This window comes from Meles meles, chromosome 5 (genome assembly GCF_922984935.1).
Source record: "Meles meles chromosome 5, mMelMel3.1 paternal haplotype, whole genome shotgun sequence".
NCBI classification, from domain to species: domain Eukaryota; kingdom Metazoa; phylum Chordata; class Mammalia; order Carnivora; family Mustelidae; genus Meles; species Meles meles.
Window position 1 is genome coordinate 108380478 of NC_060070.1, and position 21153 is coordinate 108401630.

The 21153-nt window shown below is 36.2% G+C and overlaps 1 protein-coding gene across 1 annotated transcript in view; it reads right to left on the reverse strand.

The window, feature by feature from the left end:
* Positions 1–21153, reverse strand: part of EYS (eyes shut homolog) — a 1714887-nt gene that overhangs the window by 293727 nt on the left and 1400007 nt on the right. The window contains 1 exon segment of the mRNA XM_046006082.1: positions 2528–2696. Within this exon segment, the coding sequence (XP_045862038.1) occupies positions 2528–2696 (169 nt within the window).

The following is a 21153-nucleotide window of genomic DNA, read 5'->3' on the forward strand; positions in this document are numbered from 1 at the left end:
TTCTCAGAGCTGTCTCTCTCCCACAGAGAGTTCTTTTTTAAACTATCCTTTCTAAGGATTTTTACTATAACCCCATAAGGATTCCAGTTTTATCTTCCTTTTGTTCCTTTTCAACATCAATTAGTTGGTGAGGCAAACTGAGAAAAGATAAAGCTACAGTTTTGAACTAGGAATATAATTCAAAGCTGACATTGGCTTATCAATCTGATGTTTCTCTATCATTTTCCCTTTAAAACTGGATGATATAAAACACAAGTGTTCAATAAATGTTTGTTGAATGGAATTGAATTTTTACTGAAATGTCTGGGAATGAAATGAAAAACTAAAAAACAAACAAACAAAAAAACCAAACAAAAATCAACCCCTAGTCTCTAAAATGAAACATCTGTTTTAATTTCCTCACTATTCTTAATTGCTCCTACATGTAATATACTGATTTCAAAGGAAAGAAAACTAGCCCTTAAGTCAAGTTGAGGGACACCTTTTAAACTACGGGTGTTTAACTGAATCACAAAAATCTTCGTGTTCATCTGTTGTGAGGCTTTTACGAGGTTGATAAATTCAAAGAGGACTGAAAGCAAGACCCCATGAAACATTCTGCTGAGGTATTCCCAACAGTGCAGGATTAAATTACCACTTTACAAATGAACGAAAAGAATGCTTTACAGACAAAAACATTTTCTACATTCACAGGCTATGAAACTCTCTTGAGTGAATAGTTTCTATGTATCCAATGCTGGGACAACAATTATGTAAGACAAAGATAGAAACTGATAATCATTACAATGGCACTGTTTCTTTCTTTCTTTCTTTTTTTTTTTTTACAATATTTTATTTATTTGACAGAGAGAAATCACAAGCAGGCAGAGAGGAAGAAGCAGGCTCCCTGCAGAGCAGGGAGCCCAATGCGGGGCTCAATCCCAGGACCCTGAGATCATGACCTGAGCCAAAGGCAGAGGCTTTAACCCACTGAACCACCCAGGCGCCCCGGCACTGTTTCTTTTACTAATAACTTCTAGTTTGATTTATTTCGGTAGGTCATTGGATGCAAAAGGCAAAAATAACCCTATGGCACTAACATCAGCTTGGGTTTATTGGTTTAAATTAAAGTACCAACTTGGACAGGGTGTACATATGCTTGGCATATATTTTTATGGCGTTCAAAAAGAGCACATTGAGTGGAAGTACAGATATGAGCCAGGAGTATGAGCCAGAGGACGAGAATTCCCAGAGGTTGGCTGCTTCTTTGGCGATGAGCTGTTTTTAGTTGATAAAAACATACTTTCTACGAGGAAACACCTTCTTATTCTTATATAACTTAAAAAATTGCAAAGCCTGAAAAATCACTTTGCTTTGTGACTTTAAATTATTATGTTTGTATCTTTTGTTCTGTGTTTGTTTTGTTTCCTTTCCCCTGCAATGCACAATTACCTCCAAATCTCATGGTCATCCACCACAACTTAGGTTTTGTATATAAAAATTTTTTTCCTTTTCTTCTTTTCTCTCTCTCTTTAAATATAAATAAATCAGACCCTCTAAAGCCATTATTTAAACCTGGGTGTTTACACTACTGGGAAATAAATAGAAATAGAACCACACTCCTGGTCTAATTTTGACATTAATTTCTAAAATATAATATTAATTTTCAGTTCTAATGTTCAAAACTTCTAACTGCACTTAGTTTTCCAAAAATGTTTCTTTAAAGCGTTTTACTTATAGCCAAATAATATAAACGTTTAAATATTTTTACAAAGTACAGATGATGAATCAGTTTTGCAAAATATTTCAAAGTAGAGGAGGGAAACTTTTCAAAATAATGAGTTGCTCTAGAGTGTGTAATCTCTTCAAATACTGAAGACATTATATATCCAATATAGGGAATTGTTAAAACTAGGGTACATTCAGTTCAAGAGAAATAAAACAATTGTCAGATTTGGAATACAGCATTTAATCTACTTTAGTGATGTTTAGCTATAAAAGTAGAGAATTCTGCAAATTCTGATTGTAGGAATCCTTGTGAGAACATTGCATAATGTAGCAAACCCTGGATATAGAGGCACTTCCTTAAATACCATTAATACTACTCTTTTTCAAGCCAGCTAGGATAATGCTAGAAGAGTGTTAGGATTATTCCCAATTATCAAATGAATCCCAGCTTTGGAAAACCTTCTTCCAAGTTACCAAGTATTGAATTCAATTCATATTTAGTGATTTATATTACAAAAATATGCTCTCAAACATTTGCAGCATTTATGTTTTACTGCTATAGCCATATGCCATCAAACTCATATGCTTGCTCTATTCTTTGTTGCTGGTTCAGAGCCTGTTTGTAAGTCATGTTCCACTGAATGACTCATAAATTAAAGAAACTTCTAAAGAAAACTAGAAAGAACTATTTCTTTTTGGTAATGCTTCATGTACAAAGCTAGAAAAGTTTTCCCACAATATTTAAATGAATAATTCATTGCTTCAATAGGTTAACATTTCAGAAAGAAACCTGACATATAGGAAGTCAAACATTTAATACTTACTGTAGAGAATAGTTCCATTCAAAGTGCTTGTTTTTATAGTCAAGTAGATGGTAACAGTTCTGTTACGTTCCTTCTCTGGCACAAATTTCAACTCATCCAGGGTTGTAAAAAAAGGCAGTTCCATATAGGAATTCCCGTTGAAAGATGGAAATAATAAACCTGCATCTAAAAAAAGCCCCTGCATGTTAGTGTGTTCTGATAGCATCCTATTGCTAATCAACTAGGTAGGGACATAGCATTTATAGTTAGCATTCATTTAAGATAGCACTGATATTATAAACATTAGTCCCAGTATTAAGAAATTTAGATATGTAAATACATTAAATTTGAAAAGTCATTGTCTCAAATAATCAACCCCCAGTCCAGAGGAAAAGACTCAAAGCAAGGATTTTAATTTGTTGTTCACGGATGGACAACAAAAAAATCTGAGTGCCTGCATATATGAAATAATAATTTTCATCAGATTCTTAAAATATTCTGATATGAATGGCTATACATCAAATCGTATATTTAAAATCATTAATTTTATTTGATATAATTACACCTCAATAAAAAGTAAAAAAAATCTGTGACACAAAAAGATTAGAAAATTGTCACACAGCAAGGTTTTCTTAATATTTAATATTTACTGCTTTCTAATAATATTTAGATAAGGTATTTTATAAGTGGTATACTGATAAGTGTAACATGGAATGTGGAAATGCAACTTAATTTTCTGTCTCTTTCACCACAGGGGAAATATCCTCTGGCTCTCCATGAAAACTTGGCAGTTCCTATGAGTCCTGCCTTTTTTCTGAATTACCATTATAATGATGCAGCAATTAATATCCAGTCTGAGAAATTTATCAACACTTAAATCTTCTTTCAGAGATAAGACTTGGCCTACCCTCCTCCACCAGCCAAGACCTATAAGGCATCTGACACTCCTCTCTGCCTTGAGGGACAGGAGGAAGCTGATTTCTGTTTTTTTCTCGTCTAACCACCTCCCATTCATGTTAGCTGCTGTTTCTGACCCTGTTGGCTTTGAATGTTGAGGAGGCGAGGCAAGTGGAAGGGAGAGAGAAGTACACAGTAAAGGAGAGCTGTAAGAACTGGTGATTGAAGCTGTTACAAGAGGCTCTCGCTCTTTAGGAATAGCAGATGTTTAAAACTCTTTCTCTTGTGCTAGAAATGTCAGATAAAATACAACACATTCAGTGTAATTTCAATTTCAGATCAACAATTTTTTTTAGTGTAAGTGTGTGCAAAGCATTTCATGAAATATACTAGAACAATTATTTATATGAAATTCAAATTTAACTGTCATATATTTTTAGTTCTTAAATCTGGCAACCCTCTGACTCACAATCATTTGTACATTCTTTAGAAATCCTTTGCCAATTACAACTCCTAGGGTTTGTACAATGGCCTGCCTTTGACTTGTCACTTCTCACTTGGTCCCATATTGATTTTTCACTGTAGCACAGATTCCTGCTGTTGACAACCACTTGCTTGCGTCAAAGTAAAAGCTGCATTGGACAAAGTTAACCAGACAAAGACTTTATCGAGGGCTACTGCAATAAAGGAGAGAGGCCAGAATTCAGTCTTTGCTTAACAAAACAAAGAGTGTAATGAAAAGTGAAAAGAAGAATCGTAGAAATTTTAAGAGCTGAGGTGGGGGACCACAAACTACCTGTGTTTGTTAAAAAACACAAGGTTTTTCATATCTTCATCACAGAAGATAGTTTACAACTTGGAGCAAGGGCACCCTTGAAGTTTGGTTCCTACCCTCCCACAAAACTGGGAGATAGGGCCACTATCGTTTTTGATGCTAACATGGCGAAGAGATGGTTCTAGGTCCTAAAGAAAGATATTCCTGTGTTGTAAAACTAAGATTTACATCTCAGAGGAGGCAAAGAAAGAATTTACAAGTGTAAGTTTTCTAAAGCAAATGCTCTAAGAAAAGTGAGGTCTGGGGCCTAAAGTCAGGAAGAGCCTGTCTAAAATTTAGCCAAACTGAGGGGAATGTTAAGGCTGCCTTGGTCACCTGACTAGAAAAACCACGTGGGTAAAACATAAAAATGACCCTCGACCAAATTTCTTTCCTAATTTCTTTCCTAGTCCCTGGAAAACATTCCTGTATTTCCTGCCCTACTTTCTGTGAGGGTATAGTTTGTTTTTAGTCTTCTCTCTCCGCCTCTGCCTACACACACACACACACACACACACACACACACACACACACACACAGAAGCTACTTTGGCTTTGCTTTTGCTTTGCTTGTGTGTGTGTGTGTGTGTATATATATATATATATATATATATATATATATGAGAAAAAATATATATGCCAATCAAGTTTTTAATATATATTATAGGGAGAAAAACCATATTCCAATCAAGTTAAAATGCAATGTAGGTAGCTCTATACTGGAGAAGTTTGAATGAGAAATGTGGATGCAGCTGATGTAGAGAAAAATGACTAAGACTACAAAGAGATGGATTTTAAATTAACAGAATCTTTAGCATATAACTTGGCAACTGCTTGGATAGTGCATGTCTGTTATACCATAATATGGTTTTAGACACTATTTCTTTATATTACTTTTACCTGTCTTACTGGAAGTCACTAATGTGTTCTGTTCATTAATTCAACAAATATTTATTGAGTAAATACTACATGCCTGGTACTAGTCAAGGAATACAGTAGTGAGCAAAATAAAGACCTCATCCTCATAAAGCTTAGATTTTAGCTTCATGCAAGGAAACCTCAAGCTAGAAGTTGGTAGAGTTTATTCTTCTGATGTGGCAAATTTTTGGGGGGGTGTCCCTTGACCATCTTTTCTGACATTTCTGTCACCAAGGAGCACTGAGCCTCATGTGAAATGTTAAGACTAGATAAAAGGGAGAGTCTAAGAAAACCTACCTCATCTACCCTTTTATACTATTCATTCTCTGATGGAAAGCTCTGTGTTTGAGTCACCTTTGTATCACTCTATGGCCTGACTAGTTTTGCACAGTATAGGCAAATACATTCTTAGACAAATACAGATAAAATGATCATTTGTGGCAGTTTAGAAAAAAAAAAGAAACAGAAAAAAATTCTCATTATTAAAATGGGATAAGAAAGACTACAGAGATGGGGCTTCTGGCCTTTTTTTTTTGATAGTTTGATAAATACACACAAAAAAATTCTGGAAGAAAACAGACTTTATATAAAGGTTCACATATGAATTGAATTATTTGGATCCATAATCAGGTTTTCTTATTCTGAGAAGTAGTGAACTCACCACCACCAACAAAAAATATAATTCAATTTGCTTATATAAAAAAAAGACTTCCATATTACTTTGCAGAAACATATTTACTGTATAATTCAGGCACACCTGCCTATTTCCCAGCTCACACACTTGAATCTTTTTTCAGAGCTGACAGATTTTACTAAAGTTATGACAGGAAACAAAAATTACAAACAATAAACATTTGCTATGGAATTGCTTTCTAACTGTATTAATTTTCATTATCATCATGTTTAGTGGCTATGTTTGAAAACAGAACTGCCCTGAATGGGGAAAACAAGACTAATTGGGGTTAGGTAGAGTGTTTTCCTGTTGCTTCCAAAGCCTCTTCAAGCAATTCTATTTGAACATACTCCAAGTTTATTTTTCTTCCAATTACAAATGAAAAAAAGCCAGGGTCTTTATACAGAAGTATGTATGAAACATCTTACAAAACATGGCACACAGTGGTTAATTGGTGACTTCTGATTGCAACATAGACATCTGCAATGTTTAACTGTCTGAAAAGATCATATAGGGTAATCTATGTAATTATATTAACTTTTATATGGTTAACAAAATTTAAAATCAGTTCTGACTCATGGGAAAAACAATAAATTAACTGAGAAGGAGGACCTCTTAAATCCCTAAGTTATATTTAAAGAATAAAATTCAAAATGTCAAAGGGAGGTATAAGAACCTATAGTCCTGAACATTTCATGTTAAAAACGTGGATGAATTTAATATTTTTTATCAAAATTTTTTTGGTAAAAATTTTTTTTTTACCAAATATATTTCTGTAGTATGAATCAGGACGATAGTCAATTAATAACAACAACACATTTTTTCTCCTGAAGTTTTTATGAATTTCAGAATTTTCTGAAATGTCTGAAATTTTCTCCTGAAATTTTATTCAGGAGAGCACCATGGAGTTCTTTATGATAAAGAAAACACAGAAGAGATTAATATCTTTACCCTGAACACAATACAGCATCTGAGCAGCATTGATGTTATTCATTCTGAATAGAATGGAACACCTTTGTCTACAATATGAGTTTTAATCCCTTTAGCCTTATGTAAAAGTCTATGATCTAACACCCGAAACTGACATACTAACATTCATACAAATGTGATGAGTCACAAATAACACATATACAAGTTTACTGTAATTTTTGGTACTAAAAGAAACATAACATTGCTTGCTTTTCTTCTTTTATAATAGAAATAGACTGTTCTACTCAACAGAAATTAAAAAATACTATTTGACTGTTTTTGTTGAGTCTTTTATTATGTTCTCAAGAAAGAACATCATATAAATCCTATCACTGTTTATAAAGTGAAGATGAGACTGATGAAATGCAATTTTAATAAATATTTTGTTTTTAATTTAGAAATACTTATATTATGATTCTAATTTTATTAAATTCTGTGATTAAAAGGAATATCAGCAGTTAATAAGTCCATAATTCTCTCTTCCTAAAGGATTAATTACTAAAAAATAATAGGGGAGAGGAGTTACAATGGCAGAGGAGTAGGGGACCCTAATGTTGTCTGGTCCTGGGAATACAGCTTGGTAGTTATCAAATTATATTGAACACCTACAAAATCAATTAGAGATTTGTGAAAAGATATGCTTCAATTCTACAGATAGAAAAGTGACTACTTTTTGGAAGGTAGGAGGTGTGGAGATTTAATCTTGGGGCAATATATCAGAGGATATGGTAGAGGGAAGGGAGCCTGCTTACGGAGGTTACTGCAAAGTATTATGAAGTGGAGTGCAAAATCAGAACTTTTAGAAGCCGCCTACTGTGGGGAATGTCCCTGCCTTAAAAGTGCTTGGATGGCAAAGCAGGGCAGAATCCCAGATGGGACAGTGTGGTCTCAGGATCCTCGGGGTCACAAGAAGAACAGGGATGCCTGAGTGTGGCAGAGTTCCCAGGCACGGGGGGGTGGGGAAGTTCTCTGAAAACAGCAAGTCCAGGTGCAGGCTTTCTTCTCTTTTTTGCCATAAACTGTGAACTGCTGCATGGTCAGGTGACCACTCTCCTGGCAGGGGCCCAGTAAAGGCGGAAGCTGGGGAGATTTCCCCCTCCTTCCCCTGGGAGGAACAGTGTGGGTCCATGCAGTAGGAGTCTGTAAAATTTGGAGTTCTGAAACTCAGTCATGTGCCTGAGATAAAAACACAAGAGTGACTGACTTTTTCTGTGAGGGCTCACTAAAGAGTAGGGGTGCACAAACTTTCAGCTCTGGGCCTAGAGAGTGGGGTGCTGCCATTTTCATCCTGCTCATCATTGCTGGAAGCCTTTAAGGAGCAAAACAGTGCCATGTAGTGGAATCTGGAGCCACTTACACTGAGCCCAGTCCCCTAGCAAGGGAGGTGCATTTCCACAAGAACAAGGGCACTTGAAAATCAACATAAGAGGCTCATTTCCCCCAAAGGACCAGCAGAACAAGCAGCTAGCACTAAGTTCCCTGATCACAGAGAACTGCAAAGCTACAGCACATAGCACTCATGGTTTTTTTTTAATTCTGTAGTCTTTCAGTATTATTTTTTAAAGTATTTTATTTTTTAAATTATTTTAAAATATATATCTATATATCTATAAATCTATCTATATATCTTTTTCTGTATAAAAATTCTTGTTTCCTTTCATTGTATTTTATATTTGCATATATATATATATATATGTATATATATAAGTTTTTCTTTCTTTCCTATTTTGGGATCTAGTTTCTTTCAACAAGCAGACCAAAATACACCCAGGATCTTGTATTTTGCTTTGTTCTGTTCTGTTTCTTGTTGTTTTTTTTTCTTATTTATTTATTTATTTATTTATTTTGTTGTTGTTGTTGTTATTGTCTTTTCTCTTTCTTTCTTCTATTCTTTTCCAGAAAAAATGATGAGATGGAGAAATTCACTTCAAAAGAAAAAACAGGAGGTAGTACTCACTGCCACAGATTTCATCAATATTGATAGAAGAAACATCTGAATTAGAATTTAAAACAATGTTTATAAAGATACTAGTTGCATAGAAGCATAGAAGACAATAGAGTATCCCTAATTGTAGAAATTAAAAAACTAAAATCTAGTCAGGCTGAAATTAAAAATGCTATTACCAAGATGCAGTCCCCAATGGAGGCTCTAAAACTGAGGATAAATGAAGTAGAAGAGAGAGTCAGTGATTTAGAAGATAAAATGATGAAAAACAAGGAAGCTGAAAAGAGGACAGAAAGACAACTACTGGATCCTGAAGGGAGACTTAGGTTACCCAGTGATTCCATAAAGTGAAATAATATCCAAATAATAGGGTTCCCAGAATATGGAGAGGGAGAGAGGGGCAGAAGAAATATTTGAACAAATTATAGCTGAGAACTTCCCTAATCTGGGTAAGGAAAAAGGCATTAAAGTCCAGGAGGCCAAGAGAATCCCCCTCAAAATCAATAAAAATAGGAAAATACCTCGACATATAATAGTGAAACTTGCAAATTTCAAAGATAAAGAGAAAATCCTGAAAGTAGACCAGGAAAAGAGGTCCTTAACCTACAAGGGTAAAAACATAAAGGTTGGCAGCAGAGCTGTCCACAGAGACCTGGCCAGTCAAAAAGGACTGGCATGATATATTTAAAGTGTTAAATGGGAAAAATATGCAGCCAAGAATACATTATCCAGCAAGGCTGTCACTCAGAATAGAAAGAGAGATAAAGAGTTTCCAGGACAAACAATAACTAAAGTAATTTGTGAACATTAAACCAGCCCTGCAAGAAGTATTAAAGGGGCTCCTTTGAGTGAAGAGAGAGCCCAAAAGTAACAGACCAAAAGGACCAGATACAACCTACAGCAACAGCCAATTTACAGGTAATAGAATGGCACTAAATTCACATCTTTTAGTATTACTCTGAATGTAAATGGACTAAATGCTCCAATCAAAAGACATAGGGTACCAGAATAGATTTTAAACAACCAAGACCCATAGATAGGCTGTTTACAAGAGACTAAGTTTACACCTCCAAACACCTTGAAAGTGAGGGGGTGGAGAATCATTTATCATGTCAATGAACATCCAAAAAAAAAAAGCTGGAGTAGCAATCCTTATATCAGACGAACTAGAATTTAAACTGAAGACTGTAATAAGAGATGAAGAAAAATGCTATATCATAATAAAGGGGTCTATCCAACAAGAAGATCTAACAATTGTAAACATTTATGCTCCTACCTTGGGAATAGCCAAATACTCTGATAATCAATAACAGTAGGGGACTTCAACAATCACAGCAAGGGACAGATCATCTAAGCAGAAGATCAACAAGGATACAAGGGCTTTGAACGTCACTGGACAAGATGGACTTCACAGATATTCAGAGCATTCATTTAAAGCAACAGAATACACAGTCTTCTCAAGTGCGCATGGAACGTTCTCCAGAACAGATCACATATTGGGTCACAAATCAGGTCTCAACTGGCACAAAAAGATTGAAATTATACCATGAATGTTTTCAGACCACAATATTTTAACACTTGAAGTCAACCACAAGAACAAATTTGGAAGGACCACAAATACATGGAGGTTAAAGACCATCCTATTAAAAAATGAATGGGTCAACCAGGAAATTAAAAAGAATTTAAGAAATATAAGGAAGTAAATGAAAATGAAAACATGACAGTTCAGAACCTTTGGGATGCAGCAAAGGCAGTTCTAAGAGGGAAGTATATAGCAGTACAGAACTTTCTCAAGTTCTCAACCTCAAATACACAGCCCAACTTTTTACCTAAAAGTTGTTGGAGAAAGAATAGCAAATAAAGCCTAAATTCAGATGGAGAAGTGAAATAATAAAGATTAGAGCAGAAACCAATGATATAGAAATTAAAAAAAAAAAAAACCAGTAAAACAGATCAACAAAACTAGGAGCTGGTTCTTTGAAAGAGTTAATAATATTGATAATACTCTAGGCAGACTTATCAAAAAGAAAAGAGAAAGGGCCCAAATAAATAAAATCATGGACAAAAAAGGAGAAATAACAATCAAAAATGAAGAAATACAACTGTAAGAAAAGATTATGAGCAATTATTTGTCACCAAATTGGGCTAGCTGGGAGAAATGGATGCATTCTTAGAAACATACAAACTATCAAAACTGAAACAGGAAGAAAGAGAAAACCTGACCAGACCAAAACCAGCAAAGAAATTTAATCAGTAATCAAAAACCTCCCAACAAACAAGAGTCCAGGGCTGGATGGCCTCCCAGTGGAATTCTACCAAACATTTAAAGAAGAATCAATACCCATTCTTCTGAGAATTTTTACTATGTTGATGATATACTGCTGATAATACCTGTTGATAGTACATGGAAAATAGAGTTGTCTAGATGCTTTCATAAGATATATGAGTGCTTAATGATGGGGAATATATTCCCATGGAAGTTAAGCGGTCTGACACTTAGAAAATTTTTGTGTGTCTTTTTTTTTTTAAATTTTTTTTCCATTTTATTTATTTTTTCAGCGTAACAGTATTCATTCTTTTTACACAACACCCAGTACTCCATGCAAAACGTGCCCTCCCCATTACCCACCACCTGTTCCCCCAACCTCCCACCCTGACCCTTCAAAACCCTCAGGTTGTTTTTCAGAGTCCATAGTCTCTTATGGTTTGCCTCCCCTTCCAAATTTTTTTTTTTTTAATAAACATATAATGTATTTTTATCCCCAGGGGTACAGGTCTGTGAATCGCCAGGTTTACACACTTCACAGCATTCACGATAGCACTTCCCTCCCCAATGTCCATAGCCCCCTCCCCCTCTCCCAATCCCACCTGCCCCCAGCAACCCCCAGTTTGTTTTGTGAGATTAAGAGTCATTTATGGTTTGTCTCCCTCCCAATCCCATCTTGTTTCATTTATTCTTCTCCTATCCCCCTACCCCCCCCATGTTGCTTCTCCATGTCCTCATATCATGTAGGTCATATGATAGTTGTCTTTCTCCAATTGACTTATTTCACTAAGCATGATACCCTCTAGTTCCATCCATGTCATCGCAAATGGCAAGATTTCATTTCTTTTGATGGCTGCATAGTATTCCATTGTGTATATATACCACCTCTTCTTTATCCATTCATCTGTTGATGGACATCTAGGTTCTTTCCATAGTTTGGCTATTGTAGACATTGATGCTATAAACATTCGGGTACACGTGCCCCTTTGGATCACTATGTTTGTATCTTTAGGGTAAATACCCAGTAGTGCAATTGCTGGGTCATAGGGTAGTTCTATTTTCAACATTTTGAGGAACCTCCATGCTGTTTTCCAGAGTGGTTGCACCAGCTTGCATTCCCACCAACAGTGGAGGAGGGTTCCCCTTTCTCCACATCCTCGCCAGCATCTGTCATTTCCTGACTTGTTAATGTTAGCCATTCTGACTGGTGTGAGGTGATATCTCATTGTGGTTTTGATTTGTATTTCCCTGATGCCGAGTGACGTGGAGCACTTTTTCATGGGTCTGTTGGCCATCTGGATGTCTTCTTTGCAGAAATGTCTGTTCATGTCCTCTGCCCATTTCTTGATTGGATTGTTTGTTCTTTGGGTGTTGAGTTTGCTAAGTTCCTTATAGATTTTGGATACTAGCCCTTTATCTGATATGTCGTTTGCAAATATCTTCTCCCATTCTGTCAGTTGTCTTTTGGTTTTGTTGACTGTTTCCTTTGCTGTGCAAAAGCTTTTGATCTTGATGAAATCCCAAAAGTTCATTTATGCCCTTGCTTCCTTTGCCTTTGCCGTTGCTCCTAGGAAGATGTTGCTGTGGCTGAGGTTGAAGAGGTTGCTGCCTGCTTTCTCCTCAAGGATTTTGATGGATTCCTTTCTCACATTGAGGTCCTTCATCCATTTGGAGTCTATTTTCGTGTGTGGTGTAAGGAAGTGGTCCAATTTCATTTTTCTGCATGTGGCTGTCCAATTTTCCCAGCACCATTTATTGAAGAGGCTGTCTTTTTTCCATTGGACATTCTTTCCTGCTTTGTCGAAGATTAGTTGACCATAGAGTTGAGGGTCGATTTCTGGGCTCTCTATTCTGTTCCACTGATCGATGTGTCTGTTTTTGTGCCAGTACCATGCTGTCTTGATGATGACAGCTTTGTAATAGAGCTTGAAGTCCGGAATTGTGATGCCACCAACTTTGGCTTTCTTTTTCAATATTCCTTTGGCGATTCGAGGTCTTTTCTGGTTCCATATAAATTTTAGGATTATTTGTTCCATTTCTTTGAAAAAAATGGATGGTATTTTGATGGGGATTGCATTAAATGTGTAGATTGCTTTAGGTAGCATAGACATTTTCACAATATTTATTCTTCCAATCCAGGAGAATGGAACATTTTTCCATTTCTTTGTGTCTTCCTCAATTTCTTTCATGAGTACTTTATAATTTTCTGCGTATAGATTCTTATTCTCTTTGGTTAGGTTTATTCCTAGGTATCTTATAGTTTTGGGTACAATTATAAATGGGATTGACTCCTTAATTTCTCTTTCTTCAGTCTTGTTGTTGGTGTACAGAAATGCAACTGATTTCTGTGCATTGATTTTATATCCTGACACTTTACTGAATTCCTGTACAAGTTCTAGCAGTTTTGGAGTGGAGTCTTTTGGGTTTTCCACATATAGTATCATATCATCTGCGAAGAGTGATAGTTTGACTTCTTCTTTGCCAATTTGGATGCCTTTCATTTCTTTTTGTTGTCTGATTGCTGAGGCTAGGACTTCTAGTACTATGTTGAATAGCAGTGGTGATGATGGACATCCCTGCCGTGTTCCTGATCTTAACGGAAAAGCTTTCAGTTTTTCTCCATTGAGAATGATATTTGCGGTGGGTTTTTCATAGATGGCTTTGATAATATTGAGGTATGTGCCCTCTATCCCTACACTTTGAAGAGTTTTGATCAGGAAGGGATGCTGTACTTTGTCAAATGCTTTTTCAGCATCTATTGAGAGTATCATATGGTTCTTGTTCTTTCTTTTATTACTGTGTTGTATCACATTGATTGATTTGCGGATGTTGAACCAACCCTGCAGCCCTGGAATAAATCCCACTTGATCGTGGTGAATAATCCTTTTAATGTACTGTTGAATCCTATTGGCTAGTATTTTGGCGAGAATTTTTGCGTCTGTGTTCATCAAGGATATTGGTCTGTAGTTCTCTTTTTTGGTGGGATCCTTGTCTGGTTTTGGGATCAAGGTGATGCTGGCCTCATAAAATGAGTTTGGAAGTTTTCCTTCCATTTCTATTTTTTGGAACAGTTTCAGGAGAATAGGAATGAGTTCTTCTTTAAATGTTTCGTAGAATTCCCCTGGGAAGCCGTCTGGCCCTGGGCTTTTGTTTGTTTGGAGATTTTTGATGACTGTTTCAATCTCCTTACTGGTTATGGGCCTGGTCAGGTTTTCTATTTCTTCCTGGTTCAGTTGTGGTAGTTTATATGTCTCTAGGAATGCATCCATTTCTTCCAGATTGTCAAATTTGTTGGCGTAGAGTTGCTCATAGTATGTTATTATAATTGTCTGTATTTCTTTGGTGTTAGTTGTGATCTCTCCTCTTTCATTCAAGATTTTATTGATTTGGGTCCTTTCTCTTTTCTTTTTGATTAGTCTGGCCAGGGGGTTATCAATCTTATTGATTCTTTCAAAGAACGAGCTCCTACTTTCATTGATTTTTTCTATTGTTTTTTTGGTTTCTATTTCATTGATTTCTGCTCTGATCTTTATGATTTCTCTTCTCCTGCTGGGTTTAGGGTTTCTTTCTTGTTCTTTCTCCAGCTCCTTTACGTGTAGGGTTAGGTTGTGTACTTGAGACCTTTCTTGTTTCTTGAGAAAGGCTTGTACCGCTATATATTTTCCTCTCAAGACTGCCTTTGCTGTGTCCCACAGATTTTGAACTGTTGTGTTTTCATTATCATTTGTTTCCATGAATTTTTTCAATTCTTCTTTAATTTCCTGGTTAACCCATTCATTCTTTAGAAGGATGCTGTTTAGTCTCCATGTATTTGGGTTCTTTCCAGCTTTCCTCTTGTGATTGAGTTCTAGCTTCAGAGCATTGTGGTCTGAACATATGCAGGGAATGATCCTAATCTTTTGATACCGGTTGAGACCTGATTTGTGACCTAGGATGTGATCTATTCTGGAGAAGGTTCCATGTGCACTAGAGAAGAATGTGTATTCTGTTGCTTTGGGATGAAATGTTCTGAATATATCTGTGATGTCCATCTGGTCCAGTGTGTCATTTAAGGCCTTTATTTCCTTGTTGATCTTTTGCTTGGATGATCTGTCCATTTCAGTGAGGGGAGTGTTAAAGTCCCCTACTATTATTGTATTATTATTGATGTGTTTCTTTGATTTTGTTATTAATTGGTTGATATAGTTGGCTGCTCCCACGTTAGGGGCATAGATATTTAAAATTTAGATCTTCTTGTTGGACAGACCCTTTGAGTAGGATATAGTGTCCTTCCTCATCTCTTATTATAGTCTTTGGCTTAAAATCTAATTGATCTGATATAAGGATTGCCACCCCAGCTTTCTTCTGATGCCCATTAGCATGGTAAATTGTTTTCCACCCCCTCACTTTAAATCTGGAGGTGTCTTTGCGTCTAAAATGAGTTTCTTGTAGGCAACATACTGATGGGTTTTGTTTTTTTATCCATTCTGATACCCTGTGTCTTTTGATTGGGGCATTTAGCCCATTAACATTCAGGGTAACTATTGAGAGATATGAATTTAGTGCCATTATTAGCCTGTAAGGTGACTGTTACTGTATATTGTCTCTGTACCTTTCTGGTCTACTACTTTTAGGCTCTCTCTTTGCTTAGAGGACCCCTTTCAATATTTCCTGTAGAGCTGGTTTGGTGTTTGCAAATTCTTTCAGTTTTTGTTTGTCCTGGAAGCTTTTTAGCTCTCCTTCTATTTTCAATGATAGCCTAGCTGGATAGAGTATTCTAGGCTGCATGTTTTTCTCGTTTAGTGCTCTGAATATATCATGCCACTCTTCCTGGCCTGCCAGGTCTCTGTGGATAAGTCTGCCACCAATCTAATATTTTTACCATTGTATGTTACAGACTTTTTTTCTCGGGCTGCTTTCAGGATTTTCTCTTTGTCACTAAGACTTGTAAATTTTACTATTAGGTGATAGGGTGTGGACCTATTCTTGTTGACTTTGAGGGGGGTTCTCTGCATCTCCTGGATTTTGATGCTTGTTCCCTTTGCCATATTAGGGAAATTCTCTCCAATGATTCTCTCCAATAGACCTTCTGCTCCCCTCTCTGTTTCTTCTTCTTCTGGAATCCCAATTATTCTAATGTTGTTTCGTCTTATGGTGTCACTTATCTCTCGAATTCTCCCCTCATGGTCCAGTAGCTGTTTGTCCCTCTTTTGCTCGGCTTCCTTATTCTCTGTCATTTGGTCTTCTATATCACTAATTCTTTCTTCTGCCTCATTTATCCTAGCAGTGAGAGCCTCCATTTTTGATTGCACCTCATTAATAGCTTGTTTGGTTTCAACTTGGTTAGATTTTAGTTCTTTAATTTCTCCAGAAAGGGCTTTAATATCTCCAGAGAGGGTTTCTCTAATATCTTCCATGCCTTTTTCGAGCCCGGCTAGAACGTTCAGAATCGTCATTCTGAACTCTTGATCTGACATATTACCAATGTCTGTGTTGATTAGGTCCCTAGCCTTCGGTACTGTCCCTTGTTCTTTTGTTTGTGGTGATTTTTTCCGCCTTGTCTTTTTGTCCAGATAAAAGGATATGAAGGAGCAAATAAACTACTAAAAGGGTGGCAAAGACCCCAGAAAAATGCGCTGTAACCAAATCAGAAGAGACCCCTAATTGTGGGGGGAGAAAGGGGATAAAATCAGGTTCTGAAAAAAAAAGAAAAGAAAAAAAAAGAAAAAAAATTAAAAAATAAAGCAAATAAAAAAATACAAAAAAGAAAGAAAAAATATATATATTTAGATGAACTAGTCAAAAAACGTTAAAAAAGAAAAGGGTAAAAGTTTTAAAAAATTTAGCAGAAGAAGAAAAAAGAAAAAAGAAAAAAAATTGAAAAAAGAAAGAAAAAAAAAGAAAAAAAAATTGAAGTAGCCGCAAGACTAAAGAATCATGGGGAGAAAGCCATGAGTTCCGTGCTTTGCTTTCTCCTCCTCTGGAATTGCTCTGCTGTCTTAGGAATTGAACCTACTTTCCTTGGTAGATGAACTTCATCCTGGCTGGATATTTTGTTGATCTTCTGGGGGAGGGGCCTGTTGTAGTGACTCTCAAGTGTCTTTGCCCGAGGCAGGATTGCACCACCCTTACCAGCGGCCGGACTAAGTAATCGGCTCGGGTTCGCTTGTGGGAGCTTCTGTTCCCTGAACGCTTTACGTAGAGTTCCGGAGGACGGGAATGAAAATGGTGGCCTCCCAGTCTCTGGCCCGGAGGAGCCGAGAGCCTGGGGCCCCACTCCTCAGTGCGCCCCCAGAGGACAGCACCCGATCACTCCCGTATCCCCAGCCTCTAGCCGCGCTCCGAGCTCACCCAGCCCGTGACCAGTTCAAGGTAACCCCGAGCTGAGAGTTCAGTCCTCGGCTCTGTCTCTATAGCTGGCTTCTCCGTTCTAATTCCTGCGAGCTCTCCGACACTCTGACACCCCTGATCCTTCTGTGACCCTGCGGGGCCTGGGGCCACACTGACCCCGCGTGGGCTTCACCCTGGTTTAGCCTCTGGAGCAATGTCCCTCATGGAACAGACTTTTAAAAGTCCTGATTTTGTGCTCTGTTGCTCCGCTGCTTGCCGGGAGCCGGCCCCTCCCACCGCGGTCTATCTTCCCGTCATTTTAGATTCACTTCTCCGCCAGTCCTACCTTTCAGAAAGTGGTTGATTTTCTGTTTCTAGAGTTGCTGTTCTTCTTCTCTTCGCTCTCCCATTGGATTTGTAGGTGTTTGCAATGTTTAGATAAGCTATCGAGCTGATCTCCTGATACCTGATGTAGTCTCAGGCTGCTACTTCTCTGCCATCTTGACACCTCCCCTTTTTAAAATTTTTTTAAATTTTTATTTATTTGACAGAGAGAGAGATCACAAGCAGACAGAGAGTCAGAGCAGAGAGAGAGGGGAGCCAGGCCCCGTGCTGATCTGAGAGCCCGATGTGGGACTCGGTCCCAGGATCCCGGGATCATGACCTGAGCCGAAGGCAGAGGCTTAACCCACTGAGCCACCCAGGGGCCCTTGTGTGTCCTTTCATCTAGAGCATATAGAATATCCTTATCTGAAGGAAAAAACAAACTACCGGTGGCTGGCAGATAACCTGTAACTATAAATAAGACTAAGGATCAGTTTGACTCACTGAAAACATCATAGAGAATTTTAAAGAATTTGCATCTTTTTATGTATTGTTTTATTTCAACTGAAGTAATATATCCAAATTATTGATTTTATAGAAATTTTTTCCTTTTAATTTCCTGACGAATTGGAATCATTTTCCTTATTCTGGAAGTACTTCTTTTTCAAGTTGCTTTCATGAGTATTTCCTGCTCATAACCCTCTTTTTTTTCCCCCCTGAAGTTATGTTTATTTGGACCAAATTGTTCAATGAAACTTTAGCTGTGCAAGCATTTGTATACTGACATTTAGTTTACCTCTGCAATTTGAAGGTATTATTTCTCTTAATTGGATTCCACTTTTGCTATTTTAAAATAGTTAGAAATACATTAGAATAATTAGGTATGCTATACTTACTCCTTCCAGTCATCATACTTTTTAACTTCTCTTGCATTTTTGCATTGTCAGTGTTAAAATATTCAGATCTAACTTCTTATACTTAATTCTTTTCTCAGCTGTATCTAATCTGCTACTTAATTCATGTATTACATTTTCAGTGATTATATATTTCATTTCATTGTTTGGCATTTTGTGATAGACTCTTTTTGTCTTGCTTATTTTTAAATTCCCTTAAAATTTTTTTTTAACACTTAAGTACAGTTGGTATTTTTTTTTTAAGATTTTATTTATTTATTTGACAGAGAGAGATCACAAGTAGACAGAGAGGCAGGCAGAGAGAGAGAGGGAAGCAGGCTCCCTGCTGAGCAGAGAGCCCGATGCGGGACTCGATCCCAGGACCCTGAGATCATGACCTGAGCTGAAGGCAGCGGCCTAACCCACTGAGCCACCCAGGCACCCCTACAGTTGGTATTATAGCTAATTCTTTCTTAAAATTTTTTATTATTTAAGTATATATAATATTATTTTAGTTTCAGGTGCACAACATAGTGATTTGACAATTCTGTACATTACATAATGCTTATCACAATAAGTATAGTTACAATCTGTCACCATACCAAGTTATTACAATATTATTGACTATGTTCCCTATGCTATACTTTTCGCTCCTGTGACTTATTTATTTTGTAACTGAAAGTTTGTACCTCTTAATTTAATTCCCTCTTGTATTTTCTTTAGCATTTTAAATACGGTAATTTTATTTCTGTATTTAATGAATCTAATATCCCAAATCTTTGGGGTTATAATGCTGCTGTTTATCTTTTTCTGCAGCTTTTGCTTGAGGTATTCTGTTTTAGCTGGTATTCTTTTTTATTATACAGTTATTGTTTATTAATATTTATTGGTGAGAATCTATAGAGACCTAATTTATGGAATTTTGATTTGCAAAAGTGGATTTGCTTTTGCTTCTTCCAAATATCCTGAGGCTTTCAAATTGAGATTGCTTTATACTAATTTCTACTTTGGAATTTCTTCAACCAAATTTGCAGTATAAATCAGAACTGAGGACAGCAGGGCTGTTGAAGATTCTTGGGGAGGGTGTTACTTATACGCCTGTAGCAAGAGTGACTGAACACCAACTTTTCTTGTCTTTCTCGCTTGTAGGTTCTTTTTTACCCCTACCTTTCCACTGAGTCTGAGGTCCCTTAGAGCTCTAAACTTAAGGAACAGTTTTCAGTTTCAACTCTTGATTTTACCTAGTCACAGAGATGTTTTCTTTGCAACTCACACTATCTTTAAAGCCCTTATCTCTTGGTACCTACAAGCAGCAAATGCTGTGGTTCTACTATTTGTCACACATTTTTTTTTGTAGATCCCTTTCTGGTTTTTGGCCCTTAGTGTTTTCTTTATTTTTTTAACTCTGGGAAAGATTGCAAAAAGTCACCTATGCATTTAAGAGAATGCTCATTTTATTTTATCGAACATCTTAACTGATTTTTAGTAAGACTGTTTTTCAGAATATCTCATGTGCCTACTATTGCTACAAGTAGAAGCATAGTGTCATCATCTTTGCTATCAAGTAGATTATATGAAACATCAGGAATAGTACCATCTCACTCAATTATACTTGCTTAGAGGCCAACAGTAAAATTTCCTTGGGAGCACAGAGGAATCAAAAGCCTATTAATTTATAGAATATATACAGTTTTCTTCTCTAGTATTTCTCATGTATATATATATTCATGAATGCATGCTCACATATAAAAGCAAAAGTAAACAAACAGAACAAAATAGAAACCACAAGTTAAACAAGGAAAAAAAAAGATATTTTGGATTATTTGTTATACCTTTTGTCTCCAAAAATATGAAAAAAATACCCTTTGTAGATAATTTTAGAGTTAAAAATGCAGTATGATATTATTCTCCATGTTTTATAAATAATGACTATTTAAACTGAATATTGAATTCCTAAGGATTTCAAAAGTGTGGATAGAGTATGTAGAGATTTGCTAGGAAAACCCTGGAAACAAATTGCAAATTATTGAAAAGCAAGTAGCTATCACTTCAAGGGTGAATGAAAGTAGACCTCTCCTATTATTAAAATGATGAATTTGGTAATAACACTGCTAATTCATAGAAATATCTTAAATTACAATTTAAGAAACTCTTTCTCTATGGCAAAGCCAAGGCAACCGACCTGCCAATCAGAAGATATTAGTTATAGCAAATACTTCTTTAATTTCTCCATTAAAAATAGCCATTGCTTGTGATAAACTATAGTTTCATGAACAATATATGTTTCATATACATTTACTACACCAAGTACTAATATAAGCATGGATTTAATATATTTTATCTTTAGAATAGTAGACTATTAGCTATAAAGAAGAATCTAAAGTTGTACATAATGATTTTTAAAATATAAAAATTCCTGCATATTTGATTAACATTATTAGGGTTATCATAAGGATTACTTTGGGGACTGCAAAAACAAAATCACCAAATTGAAGTAATATTAATTTAGTGTTATAATTTGATATTTATTAAAACAAATTCACATAATTAGAGATAAGTTCTCTTTTTTAGTCCTCAACATACACCTCTCAGAAATCAAAATCTCTTTTCTTGCATAGATTTCAAATATCCATAGT